The 15,975-nt window shown below is 39.7% G+C and overlaps 1 protein-coding gene across 1 annotated transcript; it reads right to left on the reverse strand.

Moving 5' to 3' along the window:
- Positions 1-1,472: 1,472 nt before the first annotated feature.
- LOC119882069 (protein spire homolog 1-like) lies at positions 1,473-15,594 on the reverse strand. Its single transcript, XM_038692084.1, has 8 exons — positions 15,365-15,594; positions 11,896-12,021; positions 5,855-5,929; positions 5,603-5,692; positions 5,344-5,508; positions 4,783-4,869; positions 4,182-4,311; positions 1,473-3,499 (listed from the first exon to the last, which is right to left on the reverse strand). The coding sequence occupies exons 1-8, from the start codon at positions 15,575-15,577 to the stop codon at positions 3,228-3,230; spliced, it is 1,158 nt and encodes a 385-aa protein (XP_038548012.1). The 5' UTR covers positions 15,578-15,594; the 3' UTR covers positions 1,473-3,227.
- Positions 15,595-15,975: the final 381 nt, after the last annotated feature.

Raw genomic sequence — 15,975 nt, forward strand, 5'->3', positions numbered from 1 at the left:
ACAATCTAAGATTCCTAGAGACTACATCACCATATTTTAGACTTTACTACACAAACAAACTAGCCATAATTGTACACTGTACTTGTGTCTTGACTACGCTTCAGTATTCAATATTTAAATAGAGGAGATATTACTTACAGCCAGGAGGTAGACAGACAAGGGCATTAGGTTAAGGGAGGCCTTCCAAACCACAGCAGTGCTCATACTTTACCTAATCCAGAACGGACAAATCCTGTGGCATACTGCGAGTTTTGCCAAAACCTAAAAGGGGACACTTCTTCATTATGATAGCTATATGAATATTCCACCGTTTGGTATGTCTGTGCTGTTAGATCCCAAAAATATATCATGATGAATGCAGACATTGCATTTCTGGTGGTTTCATGTGGCTAATTTTCACTTCTTTGGTGGACCCCCCCTACCTCGACTTGGTTTGTTCATGCTTTTTAACTGAGGCCAAGGTGTTGCTTTCAGTCAAAGGTGGTTATATGAGCCTATAAATAGCTATACAGTGTGATCCTATAGCTGTGGGGTATGTATTATGTATACAGTCACACAGCTGTGTTAAAATTCTACATGTCTTATTGCTGCATATCGTTTGGTGTTGATGGTTAAATTCGTCTGCCAATTTTGGGGTTTTCCTGAAGGACTGCTGAATGCCAAAATTTTGGATTGGCAAACAAATCCTTGCCCGTTGCTTCTGGAAAGACATCAAAACTCAAATATTATGCATTCATGTTTGAGCTGAAAATGTTTTTGTTTTAAAAGAAGTAAACTTTTGGGGGGAAACTATTCTTGCTGAAAATTAGATGTCCAACATCAAAAAAAATCTTCTTAACAGCACATCTAAAGCTCCCTAATTAACTTATTGTATCTTGATAGTTTAATCTGTACAGAAAAAGAAATGTGGTTTTACGGGGAGTAAAGTGTTGTAAGAATTTTAGGGCTCTCCCCGATTTAGGATTTACGAATCAGAATCGTTGAGTCCTGCCTATAGTCAACTGATAGTCTAATCATGTGTGTGTTTTTGTGCGTGTGAAAAAATGTACCTGGCAATAAACCGAATTCTGATTCTGATTCTGATTCTTCTGGTTTTATCTTCATATTTCCTTCAAAGGCATGAGAGTGGAGTCGATTTTCCCATCTAACTCTTGGCAAGTGTATTTTTCCAAAATTTCAAGCTATTCCATAAATTGTTTATACATTATAAACATGTCAGTAGGACACACCATCTCCATGTTGCCAGTTATGGGGAAAAACACCACGACACAACTAAATGGACTCAGAAGTGCATGATATATCTTGTGAAATGGATTTATCCCTAAAACAGTATCTTCTTGTTCCTGATTTAAACCTTAATCATGTTCATGCAAGTGTCAGCGGGTCTGTACCATCTCCCCGTGAAATATGGACCAAAGGAGGAATCAAACTGCTCACTCGCGTGGGAATGATCCATTATAGAGGGAGTTCGAAGACGCACACAGATTATCGGACAGCATGAATGAGTAAGCGTGAGGTGATAAAGCTTGTTGTGTGATGAGAGACACTGGTTTCAAGAGAGGGAAAGTGGAGCGCAGCATTATTCTGATTTGCCTGCCTCAGCAGTATTATCTTATCACCTCAATCAAAACTGTATATAGCATAAAGCTGGTCATATGCATTTAATGCTAAACACATACCACTACTGGGAGAACGTATATCCTGTCCAGTGCTGGAGCATGAGGCTGCACACTGATCCATCTGTTCCCTGATTAAATTCTGCAAAGTCATCGTGGCACATGAAAGACTCTTGTGTATGGAGTTGATTTTTGAAGACACAGAGGTGGTGGTAACTCTTTTGGCTGCTCCTTCTCATTCCTTGATTAGATGGGTGGCTGCACACACTTCTACTTAAGATTCACATAACAGCAGTATATTTGACAGATGATTTACTTAGCAAAGGTGACACTTGGCGTGACCTGGGGGCTCAGCAGCAACAACCAGGGACATTTTTCAGGAGTGAGATAATCCTGGGCTTTTATTTGACAGGAGCTGTAGGTAAAACAGACTGTATGAGCTGTACTGTTCTGACCAGGATTTGAAGTGCCACAATAATGTCATTTCACAACTCACTCTTCAGAATTTCACATTGGCTCTACTCATAAGTATTAAACAAAAATAAAAGAACAAACAATGACATAGAATAAATAAAACTCAGCAGGATAATGTTACATCATTTAAACCGTCACTGGTCATTAATTCAGTATCATCATAGAGGGCACCAAGAACAGTAAAGCCCTTAAAATATCCCAATCCGCTGTTAGGCGATCTGATCTGTTCCAATCAGCCAGAGCTAGGTTTAATCTTTCTCTTTAGGACAGCCAGATGCTAATGGGAAGTTAGGATTCCCTCGTGTCAAAAACCACAGGCTGCGAGTTGTGTACATGCCATGTTACTCATCATCAGTCATCATCATAACAACCATTTTCTTCTTTATTTTTCCCAGGCAAGAAGATTCAAAAGGGAGGAAAAATATGACATGTAAGTAAATGTGACCTGAATCCTGCATAAATAAAATTCTGTGGTTTTTAATTGCATCTCATACTGTCATGAGATTGGGTACTGTTTTATAGCATTACATTTGGCATTTACATTTTAAAACAATGGATAATGTCACGCAAACAATAGAACTACAGCCAGTTTGTGAAGGGATGTAACTTTCAACAAAGAGTAATTGATTAATTTCTATGGTTGCAGGGTTTTAGAAATACTGAGTCCAAGTCCCTTCATTCGGTTGTTCCTAAGTTCATTTATCCTCACTTTCAGCAATTTATCTCGACTTCTTTGTAGTAGTTTTCGCAAACTCTCAATCAAATGTTGGTGTGCAGCCAGCCTATTGTTGTACTTACTGAGATGATAAATATGATAAAGATCATCATCCAAAACACATATGTGTGGTAATTAGCTAAGCTACTCTGCAGTCTTTCATGCAGTTTTCAAAACTATTTTTATTTGTTATTGTTCAATTAAATTATATTTACATTTTTCCAAGATGAACTAAATGCTAAAAGTAGTCAAATTGAAATATATATTAAGCTGCAAACGAATGTTATGTTTAATTTGCTAATACCCCAAATTCCTTAATAAAAACTCAAAGGACATTACCTCAGTGTCCTCGGTGGTTGCTGTGCCCTGACTATAGAACTGTGTTTGTACTGCCGGTCAATGCGTCACTCATCTGTTTGCTCTCAACAGTGTCCTCCTACTGACCAGTGTCCCACATCACCATGTTTCACCTCCACAGACCACAGCCAACCATCACCAACCACTGAAGCATGACATGAAATGTGTGTGCAGTGGGCTGATACAAAAAGTCTGATGTGTGTGCAGTGTGATCTGATAGAGCAGATGAGCAGCCACAACAAGGTGGGAAACAGAAAGAGATAAAAAGCCAGGTAAGCAGGGAAGTAGACTTTACCTGACGCATCAAAACTGAAAGACATGCTAAGTGGCCGAATTACTGCAACGAGAAACAGTCATGGCATCGGATGGTTATTGCTTGTGATTAGGAGGTAAGCTAAAGCAGGACTTATAGAGAGTATAATACATTAACGGATGTAATCTGCTTGTATTTGGCAAGAAAGGCAGGGGTATAGCATGCTTATTGTCTAGTTTTAGATCACTGAAGTATAACCTTTTTCATGATGGGAGATAATAGGATTTCAAATAAGCCATAGCCAATGGTAAGAGATTACTGACATTCAGAAACAGTAGTGGTTTTAGCATTGTTGTGTTAATGCAATTGCAGACACTTAGCATCATTATTCATGAACAACTTCCACTATATTGCAATGTAGTCAACAAAACAATAATAGGAATTAGTTGCAACACAAACATGAAAGGTTAGGCAGCATTAGCTACAACAGCAAAGAGCAGAGGCACAAATAATAGTGTTGTAAATTGTAAAAGGAAGTAAAACATAGGTCAAAATAATAAAGTTACTACACATCTCTCATTTGAATTTGTTTGATTAGCACATGATGTCCTGAAGTTGCAAGCATCAGCTCCATACTTCACCTTAAAAAACACATTTCAGACTGAAGTATGTTTTCATGTGCATGAGAGTGTGCACACTGTGTGTGTGCGCAACAAAGGTATAAAAATAAATGCAGCAGGTACAAAGAAGCGATGAGTTTCCTTACCCAGCCTTCCCCTGCGGACCTCACCAGGTGACACAGGTCGAAGTTTCCTCTCTGCTTTGATTTCCTCCAGGATCCGCTCATGCAGTGTTGGAGGAGGCTGAGTCTGTGGCTTCAGCTTACGAGCTGACACCTAGCGCAATGACAGAGTGTAAGTATAGTGAAGTACAACAACTGCCTGAAACAAACAGGGTTATAGCTGGCAGCCTGTTTATATCTCATATCTCCCGTGACTGGCTGTTATGTAGAGTTCAGCATCCTGCTGAAACAGCGCTTGCGAGTATTGCAGTATGATTTATATCAGTACAGAACTGATGAATGCAGCATTTCCCTGAATTCACAGTGCAGAGAAGCTCTAAAACAGTTTGCTTTTGCACCATACATCTTCAAGTATGGTGACATCTATTTTTATCAATTAATAATCATGATGTCTCTGGTGTTAGGTACATCAAATCAGCTTCTTCCCAACTTCAGGGTCAGGATCCACACGACGGGGAGATGAAAGGTAAAAATCTTTCTTCATTTGAAGACAGTCCACTGGTCTTTTCTAATTAACACAAGTTTTCATAGGCTGCACAAGGATGGGTTGTTAAGTTGAACTTACGGGGTTGAGAGGTGGTCTCGATCTGATGAACTCCAGGATGACTTCATGAGCGCTCTTCTTTAACTTGGGCGGGACGTCTCCATTTACCTGAAACAACAGAACAGATAAAAACAGAGCAAAAAAGTAAACACTGACATGAAGACAGAAATGGCTTGATTCCTTAACTATCTTGAAATCACTGTGTAAATCTAGCTCACAAATCCTGCTTGTTTCAGAAGTTTATAGAAAAGATCATGAAGTTTAATAACATGTAAAAATGCTTATTGCAGGACATCCAAATCCAGGACCGTTAGCAATGCTGCAACCAATGATTATTTCCATTATTCATCAAAATTTTTACTTTTAATAGATTAACAGTTTAGTCTGTAAAACCTCCGACCACAGTCAAATCAAGCACTACACTGGTATCCAAAAGAGCAACGTCCCAGCATAGACTTATTACACAACAGTGTTGCAAGCTTTTCCAAGCAATTTCCCATGGGATTGGAACAATTGTATAGCAGAAGTACAGCAAGCCGGTGGCACACATGGGGCTACATGTGGTCCAAATTGGACACTGACCATGACTTTGCGCAGTTTGTATCGTTTGGACCTGATGTCGTCCATGAGCATCTCATAGGGAGTGAGCTGGTACTCGATGGGCAGAGGGTTGTACTGCCGCTCCTGCACCTTCTTCAGCTTGACTCCATCACGCAGGTCCCTCATCACCTGAACCCAGAATCGAGCCTGATGGGAGGACGCAAAGGGCAACATGAGAAAGGGGAAGTAGAAAATAATATGACCCTTTGAATATGAAAATAACAATCCTCTATGCTCTGACCTCTCTGTGCACACAAAATAAGGAGGGTTCATCAAGGGCAGTGGTTCTATCCATCTCAACATGGTTCCTGAGAAGCTCTTTAATCACTGCCTATTTAGAGTGTAACATGCAGTCATAAAGATTTCTTTATGTGAACATGCAATTGTGGAAAATCTTTGATAAGAAACCCCCTGTGCTTTTTGGTGAGTTAGACGTTCATCAGAAGAAATGATCAGTTGTTGGAGGTCATAGGTCAAGAGTCTAAATGCCTACCCAGTCAGCATTCTGTAGGTCATTCAGGTCGTGGCCAGGCTCCACTGATGACTCATGCTCCATTTTACGGAGGTTCTAGTGAAAAGAGAGAGAGACATTGTTTGAATATAAAATAAAAAATCATAAAGACAATTTCAGACACAACATGTTAAAAAAAGAGGTAAAGCTAAAAAAGGGAAAGATGAAGAGCCAATAGGCTTACATGTGAACCAACAAAGTCATAGTTGTTTCTCCAGTTTAGTTACCTTTGTGGTAGGAAAAACATGTTTTATTTTTTCAATATGTAGACACTCAGGTACCATTGAGTTTCAATTTACGGACAGCTAACAGGAGCTTTTAACATGTGATGCACCACCTGTCACCAATATTACATAAACACTGTATCTTGGTGCCACCTAAAATAACTGTTCATAGTTTATCAAATTAAAGCTTATAATGATAACTTTGATTGACATAGGCATTTGCTGACGTGCATTCATTTTCCTCACATGATGAATTGCATTAACTTCAATGGTCCCTTGACATTTCACCCAAGCACCTAAATCAGGTCAAATTTAAGTTTGTATGTGACTATAGTTTGTGCCTAAGGCTAGATTCCCATGTCAGCAAATGTTAACATTTTTACAAAAAGTAAAGAAAGTGACGATCGTAAACGTTACCTGCTAAACACTAGCATGTAAGCATCATCATTGTGAGCATGTTAGCTTCACAACCACTACCTTATCAACCACTAGCATTTTTATACTGCTAAATATCAATCTTATCGATAATCCATCCATCCATCCATCGTCAACCGCTTATCCTGTGTACAGGGTCGGGTATTATCGATCATTTAGTTTGTTTTTATTTAAAATGAGCATTAGCCTCACAGACCTAGTAGCATGGCCGTAGATTCTGTTTTCTACTTTTCCTACCATGTCATGTTAAAATGTCTGCTCATTTAGGCACATTATATTGCCTATCAGCAAATAATACCATGTTAATACGCTAAGCTAAGACAGTGAACACTGTAAACATTACCCATTACACATTTGCAAACAAAACATTGTTTTTAAATTTACTTTTGTTTTTACAGTAAGCACTACAGCCTCACAGAGTTGCTAGCATGTTCTTGAAAAATTGTACTGGCAATCTTAAATATAATAAAATCACAAATTCCACCAGATGTGAAACTGACAGTCCCTTGTGATCAGGCAGTCAACAGTAAGTCCAGCTCCTCCATCCTGACACTTGCGTGAAACTGGACAACGTGAGGCCATTAGTGTTGTAAAACACAGGCAGCCTGACTGACAGCCTATCTGTGGGAAACAAGGGGAGAACCAGCATTCCTCTGCAGGTGCTTTGAAAGCAACAGCTGGGAGAAGTAAACAAAATGTAACAGAAAGGAGTTGGCAGACAGAATGTTCTCCCTGGTTCATTTTTGTGGCAAGGTTGTTTTTGTCACGTCACAGCAGAGGAGAGTTTGATAAGACAATCACGGGAGTCTGCCCAGCTGACTGCAGAGTTAAGACCTTAGCCCAACGGGGAAATCTCAATTCACCAACATGCTGCCAGGGAACAGAACTGTTAGGCTCAATGTAGCAGTTACATAACATCACTCACAACATAATGCATTTTGCTGCATAATAACTCTGCATGCTACAGTTTATACATCGGTATCACAAGGTAGTGCTGAAGTGCTTAAAGACTTGCTTTTAAACACCATTGTCTCATTGGTATGAGTGGCCTGTCATGAAATTGCATCAAAGCCACATATTTCCATTTCAAAAGGTTTGATTAAGCAGTGCTCTCTGCACTTGATGGGGACAGCATTTTAATTGAAACATGCACGGCAACCCTCGTGTGGACAAAACCAACACTGATGCAAGTCCACATGAGTAATTAGGGCAATTACCAACTGCATCTACAACCTTTTTTTTTCTTCTCTGGAATTCTGCTCTCCTTGTTATTCATTTTCAGCTCTCAAGAGCTGACAAGAAGTACTTATCCCTGAGCAAATAGGAGCCAGGCTTGTTTCTGTGAATCACCACTAATTCAGCTGTTTTTCTCTGAAACTCCAGCAGCAGCAGGTGTCTTTGGGGAGAGACAAAGCAACTATTTGGCAGCCATGGCTGGTAGTGGTGGACAGACAAAGATAGATGCCCTGTGGGTCGGCACAGCTCTGCCATAAGACCGGCAAGTGGGGTCTTACTCCTGGGTATATCACACACACACACATAATGTATATGGACACACACTCATACGGATACACAACTCAGATAAACACAGACACAGACTCATACATACATTAACAGACGGAGAAATCACATAACAGTTACACAACCACACATCTGCTCATACACACACATACATACTGCTCATTAGTCTCCCATGTGCTGATGATGACTATTTGCTTTTTGTATCTGGAGGCAAAAGGCTTATTGTTGACCTACATTTTATCATTTCCGCCTTGTGTTTATTGTATCTACACATTTAATAAAGAACCAAAACCAAATAATGGGGTAATAGTTTACATGGACATGTACGACAGGTACGTTTGTTTCACACAAATTTAGACAAGGGTGTAGAATTTTCAGCAACTACTGAATTCTCCCTAGCAATAATTATGATCCAAAAATTAAAATCAAACACTGTTGTGCATCAGCGTCAAGTCAATGTATTTGGTACACAAATAGTTAACAGCTCTCATTCTCTACCACGAGTCCAATGCGTTTTTTTACGTTTTCAAAGAATATGTCCTCCCCCCCATGTGCCTCACAGTGGTGTAGTCCACTGCCTACCTTTTTCAGTTTCTCAGCGACTTCTGAAAAATGACCAGAGACAAATATAGTGAATTATATATAGTATACCTTTCAGGGAAAAAAGAGAAATATACAAAAGTCTATTATATTTATTTTATTTGTCTCCCTGCTCAGAGTAATCTCCTCTCGCACCGTGCACATGCAGGCAGGCATGAGAATGAGTTTGTCTCTGTCGCTCTGAAACTTCACAACAACACAGAGGGAGAACAGGCAGATAAGACAACATGCTGATGATGGTGCTAGATAAAAAGTCATGAATGCCTGTAAAAAATGACATAGCAATCCATCCAGTAGTTTTTGGATAGACAGACAGACCGTGGCTAGAAAGGGGAATAAGAATAAATAGATAGGATAGAAGTAGGGTCAAATAATAATCATTGCACAGTGTTTGCTTCATGAGTGTCCTAACAATTCCATTTCTGTAGCTGAAGTCATAGATAATTAACAAGTTTACATTTTTTTGCATTATTTTTTACAATTATTATTTATAATAATGTGCAAGAAATGTGTACCTAAGTGTTATATAAAATACTAAATGATGATAAAAACATTACTACTTGAGTTTCTTGGCTTAAAAATATCCTGTTTTTTAGGCTTCTTTCTCAACTTTCTCCACCCTGCAATAAGTCCTCTCTCTCCTAACAGAGAGTTATGTAACCAACCAAATCCCCTCTATTCATTCAGATGCATTACGCACACTGAAAGGGCAGCAGCAATAGTGCGTAGCAGGAAGGAACCCTGAGGTGGCGCACGCACACACACACACACACACACACACACACACACCACAGGAAATGTTTCAACCCACAGCTGAGCTCCAAAATGCTCCTGAGGAGACAAAGCACAAAATGACTCCTGCACTTGATCTTAATGAATGACAATTCATTTTTCATGTTGTATAGCAACAAGACATGGCTTTGCGTTTAGATGAACTATCAGCCTTAATATGAACTTGGGTAACATGAAAAAAATTGTGATTTAAATAATAATACTATGAACATTTCAAGCCTTTTCATTAAGTAGAAAGATAGTGATTATGACGCATTCTAACTGTGCAAACCAGCTAATTGCAGATCACTGAGGGAAATAATTGGAAATCACATTCCAGCCCCTCCTTGAATATGGACACATGACCCATAACAGACAGCATACCAGTAATACACTGAAGGAGCATTAATCCTTTACGGTATGTGGACAAGTTTGAAAAATATAATTATCACAGACCCAACTACTACCATTGCAGCAGGAGCCTCATGCATGATTATTTGAATCATGACTGTCTCAATATTAGCGGTGAGAACCTGAGCTCAGTGCTTTTGGCAGACTGAGAGTCAGCATGTCTCCAGATATTGTTATCCATGTCGGACATGCACAACAAACATGTCACTCCCTCTTCACAGTGGCCCTCTTCAACCTGTCAGCCAGCAAAGTGTGAGAGCACAGCTTGTCATCCACATACTGCACGGCTGCATCGGACTGTTTGGACATTACAACACTAGTGAGGTACACTAGGCTTAGTACGCCAAGTTGCTGATAGCCATTATATTGTCCTTATACTCATTGTTGTCAAGTTTAACCACTTTCATGCCAAAAAAACTGCAAAAATGTACACATATTTTGTCTAAATATTACATTTAACTCCAATGGGGTGAGGAGGACTGAATCTTATGTTTCACTTGAACTAATATGCAGTGTTAAATTGCTATAACTTGTTTAATCATGTACCCCAATTTATACCCTAATATCTTGATGGAAACTCTGATGTGTACCACCAATTGGTTGGATGGATGGATACAAATCATAATATCAATAGAAACAAAAAAACATGCCGCCTTCACTCTCACTTTTGTTCTATTTGCACACATTTGTTAATGGTGGTGCAGGTGCTGGCAAGTTTAGGACTAAAGAGTTTGCTTTAAGTTCATTCAACAGAATATCTTAATTTTGTGCCTTAAAACATCCTAAACTTTCATATGACAGTAATATCAAGGTGCAATTACCATGTATGGTACCTTTAAGGGGTTAAACACCTGAATGTGATTGTGAAAGAGCAGACCACAGTGAAAACTTAAATTCCCTGATGCCCCAGACTTGATTTATTCAAGTGTCCAGTCCCCTAATGTTGCAAATCAAGGGTAATATGATGTATTAAAATGAAAGGTTTTAGGGAACCAGGGTTTAATTTAATGGATGTTAAATTGTCTATTATGAGTGATTAAAATCTTTAACATGCTTTTGAGGGATGTTTGTCAACTAGATATTGTTTTGTCTTTTTCTTTGTGTGATGTTTTATGCATAAACCTGATTTCTGGCATAAAATGGAGTTTCTATTTGGTGCGCACTGTGTAAAAAATGTCAGGTTTTGTTCACTTATTCTTACAGAGAACAGCATTAGTGAAAGCTTTGAGACAGATTTATTGGTTGTTATGTCATAGCTTGAGGAATATAGGCTGTGCACTGATGTGTCCATTCGTTTCTTTATCCACAGATGCCTTTCTGAATCAGTGAGTGCCACTGCTCTGTCACACAGGAAACACGGCAGTTCGTACACTGCCCTCATGTCTATGTGTGTCTATATATGTGCATTACAAATGAAATATATTAATTATTATTCTCTGCTATGTCCATACCTATTACATGCTACAATTAAACCCTTCCTCTCAGAAATCTGGCTTAATACTGAAACGGGCAAGATGGCTCACTCAGATATGACTGTTATGCTCTGCTGGTTTCCTCATTTGAACCCTTTATACATAAAAGCAGAGAGAAGAACCAAGAATATAATCATCATGCATTTTGATTCAAAATGGGTTTGGAGTGTGTCAAAACCATTCATATGCAGACCGATATATGTCTTTTCATATGAATGACAATCACCACAGGCCCCAGCAGTTCCACAATACTAATGTGGCCCCTGCCAGCACTATCAGTGGTACACCCACAGAGAGTGACAGTCGTGTTGATTAGTGTGCAGGATATGTAAGGTCACCCTGCTGAATCTTCTAAAGTGAAGCCTCACTATGTCTTTCACGTAAAAGTCAGTGGTCCTCCCGTAACCTTTTATTAGAGTGAAGTACAGGCAGTGTTTTTAAATAAGACTAGTATTATAAAGCGAGAGTTTATGCATTAACCATAAATAAGAATCTGCTGTTTAATGTGCAACTGAAACACAGGCTTGGTTGGATGGTTTATACGGCAATTAATGAGCTCTCAGCCATGATGATGATAATAAGAACCCACCTCCTTGGCACTCTTGATCTTCTCCAGAAAAGTGCGCAGCTCCCTGGTTTCTGTGTACAGAGCACGACACACTGCCTGGTAGTGATTGGGTGCGTCTGATAGACTGGGTAGATGAGCTGTGCAAAGCTACAAGGGAGACAAAGAAGAGATTTTCAGTATGCACCACAGGAATCTATTACAAAATTCAATACAAAGTTCTGTGCAATGCTAGAAGCAACAATGGCTACCAATATCTATGTTATTCTGATATTACTATCACATACTCAACAAAAGGGAGTTATGTAAAGCACTCCAAAAAACAAAATACCCCAAAAAACATTTGCAGACAAAACTAAACTGTTGTTTAGAAATGTCAACAGTGACTGATGAAAACAATTCACAAGACAACTATGCCTGAGGTCGGCCATGCTGCTGCTCAAACACACACACACACTCTCTCACACGCAGATCGACAGTGATAACAGAATATGTCCTTGTCTCGCTCAGAGGAACAGAAGACACCCTGGGTCAATGCTTGGCATGTTCATGGCATCCATTTGTCCAGACTGCATCCCAGTTAGAGAAATAAATTCACTAAACACAGAAAATACCAGACAACTGCTTCTTCCTGCCCACATCCTTTCACATGTGTGGGAATAACAGAACATGCTGTACCCAGGGTAAATGAATGCATTATGGTGGTTGATTTCACATACAAAAAAACACATAACTTTAAAGGTAGGGTCTGCAATTCTGGAGAAATCCAGTTCAATGACAAACACCATGATATAGAGCAAACAACAGAACAGCAAAGCAATGTAACCAACGTGAACTGTCGCTACAGTTGCTGCTGAGAAGCTAACATGCAGAGAGGATGAGATGGTCCCAGAGCCAGCACACCAGCTCCAGACAGCGATACTCACAACTCTCACAACATCACCGTGGGCAAGTAGGCCTAATTCAACATTACCTGACATACATATCATGGCTGGAATGGCTAAAATATTGTTGTGTGGCGGGGTGAGGGCCACTTTGTTTGTTTCCCATTTACTGAGCCAGGGCTGTATACAAAAATCAGATTTTTTTCAGCGCACACAGAACGGATAGCTTGCGGACTGTGAGGAGATATAAATTTGACAAAAAGACACGTATTGGATTGTAATCACATACCCCACCTTTAAGTGAATTAATGTGGTTAAAAACAGTTAATAGTGGATTCTATGTCAGCTAGGGTTAGTACAGTAGGACAAAAGGTAAACTGAGGGAGTACAGAGAGTGAATAGTCTGAGGGTGAAAAATACTGAGACAACAATTGGAACTGACAGCTAGCTAGCCATTGGGCCAGCCAGACTGCCACACTGCTCAGATACATCTCCTTGGAGGGCACTGTTGCTGTGTGTGTGTTCGTGTGTGTGACTGGGTATGTGGACATTACGTAAACAGTGTGAGACCATGTGAGGTCTGACACAGTGACTCTGGGCTCCACTGGACAACAGTGAGACATGACTCCCAGCAAGCATGAGGCCGACAGCCAGACTGCACTGTGGTTTTATTCTCTGTGTTCGGAGCCATGCTTAACATTTTCATTTTCTCACACATGTCTTTTCCTGAAGAGTTACCCTCGCTGATATCATCTGTTCCTGGAGTCCATCCGGATTATGTTTAGTCAAGAACTGTATTTCCAATTTAAAAAGATACTTTATACTTCTACTGGATATATAAATATTATACTTTTTACTTCATTAGATTTATTTAACAGCTATATTTACTACATCTAAAACATATGATAACAAGCTTAATATATGATGTATAATAACTACCCAACAGTATATAAAGTAGTTAAAATTAGCTCCTCCTCAACCAGCTACACCATAGAAATGCTTACAAGTTATTGTGTCAGTGATAATAATCCGACAATACAAATAATATACCACTCTGAAAGGAGACAGTCTGTATAACCTGCAATTCTACTTTTCAAACTTTAGGCATATATTGCTGACAATACTTTTGCATGCAGGACTTTCACTTGTGAAGGAGATCATTTAAATTGGTGTCTGGGCTCAACTTACAGTAACTAATTGTATAGTTCTTCCATTACTGAAATTCATGAAATCAGACTTCTCACAGCTGTTGTAGTAGCCCTCTGTCAAATGTGGACTAAAACATTTCTTAATGTTTTGCTTTTCTCTAACTTAATCAACAATCTAGGTGATGGAAACCGCTTGGTTCGTTAGTGCTTCTGTCTGTAATGACGACAGTTGTTGTGGTTGTTGGAGTCATGTGAGGCCAAGTCTGGATGACCGGAGATGGCATTCTCACATGAGGCCATATGTGAGCGTTTGCTTAATCGCCTTGGAAGGGATGAAAGGACAGCATTGTAAGTCAAGCATAAGTGGTGTCTCAGCCCCTCTCCCCCCGTTGAGAGGTGGTTTCTCTACTCTGGTGTAGATGGCTGTTTTGACTCATCTTTCAAACCATCTGTCCTCCCTATCCAGAATTTACGTTGTTGTCCTTGAAGGAGTTTCCTTTATCCTTCAAATGTAAGTTAACTGTTGAGTCTTGACCTGAAAAGTTGGCCCTTCTGTCTTGAGCCATGTGTTTGTGTAGTGGTTGTTTAGTTTTCCCACTAATATGTCTGTGCCTTCCTCAGAGTAACCAAGCGGTATCCATCATCTTGATAATGACCCCACAGAGGTTAAACAGCTGGCACTTCCCGCCAGTAAGTCAAAACTGAAGAAGGCTTGTGGATGAGAGGCGAAACGTCTTTGAGTATCTTCAACCAGGTTTAGTTGCATTTGATTTTAACCAACCTTGGATAATTGAGAATCTTCACAGATGCATTAATCAGTTGTCATTGACCACATGGGGGCAGAACTACAAGCTAAAAATAACACACATTTGCCATGCTTTATGATCTTATAAAGTTGATGTGACATGAGGCATGTAAAAATAATATATAATACCTATTTCCACATACAGCAGACATGGAGCAACATTAGCTTTCATTTGGAGTCATGTTTCTGGCAACCCAATGAATTATATTCCAATATTCACTCTCCTTTGAGCTTTGTTTTGGTTTCCACCAACTCCTAAGGGGAATATCTCTTTTGCACTTTAGCTGCTAAATGCCCCACTATGTTCACCAGCTACACTCTAACAGGTAGATAGGTAAACAGGTAGCATACGGTGAGTTTAGCAGAGCTTTGTTGCTAAAAACAGCTGCCAGCTGCTGCTGGAAAACAGGATGATGACAGCGGTGAGAATGACCCAAAACAGTCAAGTTGCTGGTTGTAAAACCATAACAATGAGCTGCAGGACACTAAAATGCTCTGTAGAGCTTTGCGGGTGATACTTCTTTAAGGGTTCAAACAATGATTTGTTCACAATCAGTCAAAATTACTGTCTAGATAGTTTAAACATAAATAACCACTAATGACCAAACAAAAACAGACAAGACAGCCAGAGCCACTTACTCAGCTACTGTGCCTACCTTGAGGATATCTCCGTAGCCATGAACACTGGAGATGTCAGGGTCATCCTCTGCTTCATCCTCTTCTTCTGTGGCCTCATATCCTTCGTCGGGACAGGCCTCCCTCTCAGCCTCAGCCATGTTGGTCATGAGGTCGATGAGCTGCTCCAGAGGGGGGCTGAGCTCCCTCTCCTCATTCTCCTTCAACCCGTAATCCAGAGCTTTGTAGATCATGATGCCCAGAGACTCAATCACCTGAGAGGGCACGGGAGATAAACAAAAAGTAGTGTCACATGAGCTGCATTCATTCTTGTACATACTGTGTCACTTTTGCATATTTACACTCATTTCCACAGGTGTCACCTCTATCTGTAAAGTTTACAAGATAATTATCAGCATGCTTGGATGTTTTTTTATGAAAATGATGTCACTTCCATCTGTATATCTAACAATCTTAATAACTCACAATGCACATAGGTTGTACACTTTGGAAGTACAATAACCGCAGTCTGATTATACAAATGGATGTATGAATATTAAACAACACACATTTTTGAAGAATGCATCATTTGTCTTGTCATTTTGTACATTGTTCTGTTGTCCATCTGCTACATAATAGAAACAAACATGGA

This window comes from Micropterus salmoides, unplaced genomic scaffold (genome assembly GCF_014851395.1).
Source record: "Micropterus salmoides isolate LMB-PRFRI ecotype aquatic unplaced genomic scaffold, ASM1485139v1 Ms_hic_scaffold_2878, whole genome shotgun sequence".
NCBI lineage: Eukaryota > Metazoa > Chordata > Actinopteri > Centrarchiformes > Centrarchidae > Micropterus > Micropterus salmoides.

Excerpts from the sequence above, each read along its gene's own strand:
- LOC119882069 (XM_038692084.1), bottom strand. The coding sequence starts at position 15,577 with ATGATCTACAAAGCTCTGGATTACGGGTTGAAGGAGAATGAGGAGAGG. Across the intron at positions 12,022-15,364 it reads GCTACGGAGATATCCTCAAG|CTTTGCACAGCTCATCTACC; the intron begins GTAGGCACAGTA and ends TCTCCCTTGTAG. Across the intron at positions 5,693-5,854 it reads ACCTACAGAATGCTGACTGG|GCAGTGATTAAAGAGCTTCT; the intron begins GTAGGCATTTAG and ends CACTCTAAATAG.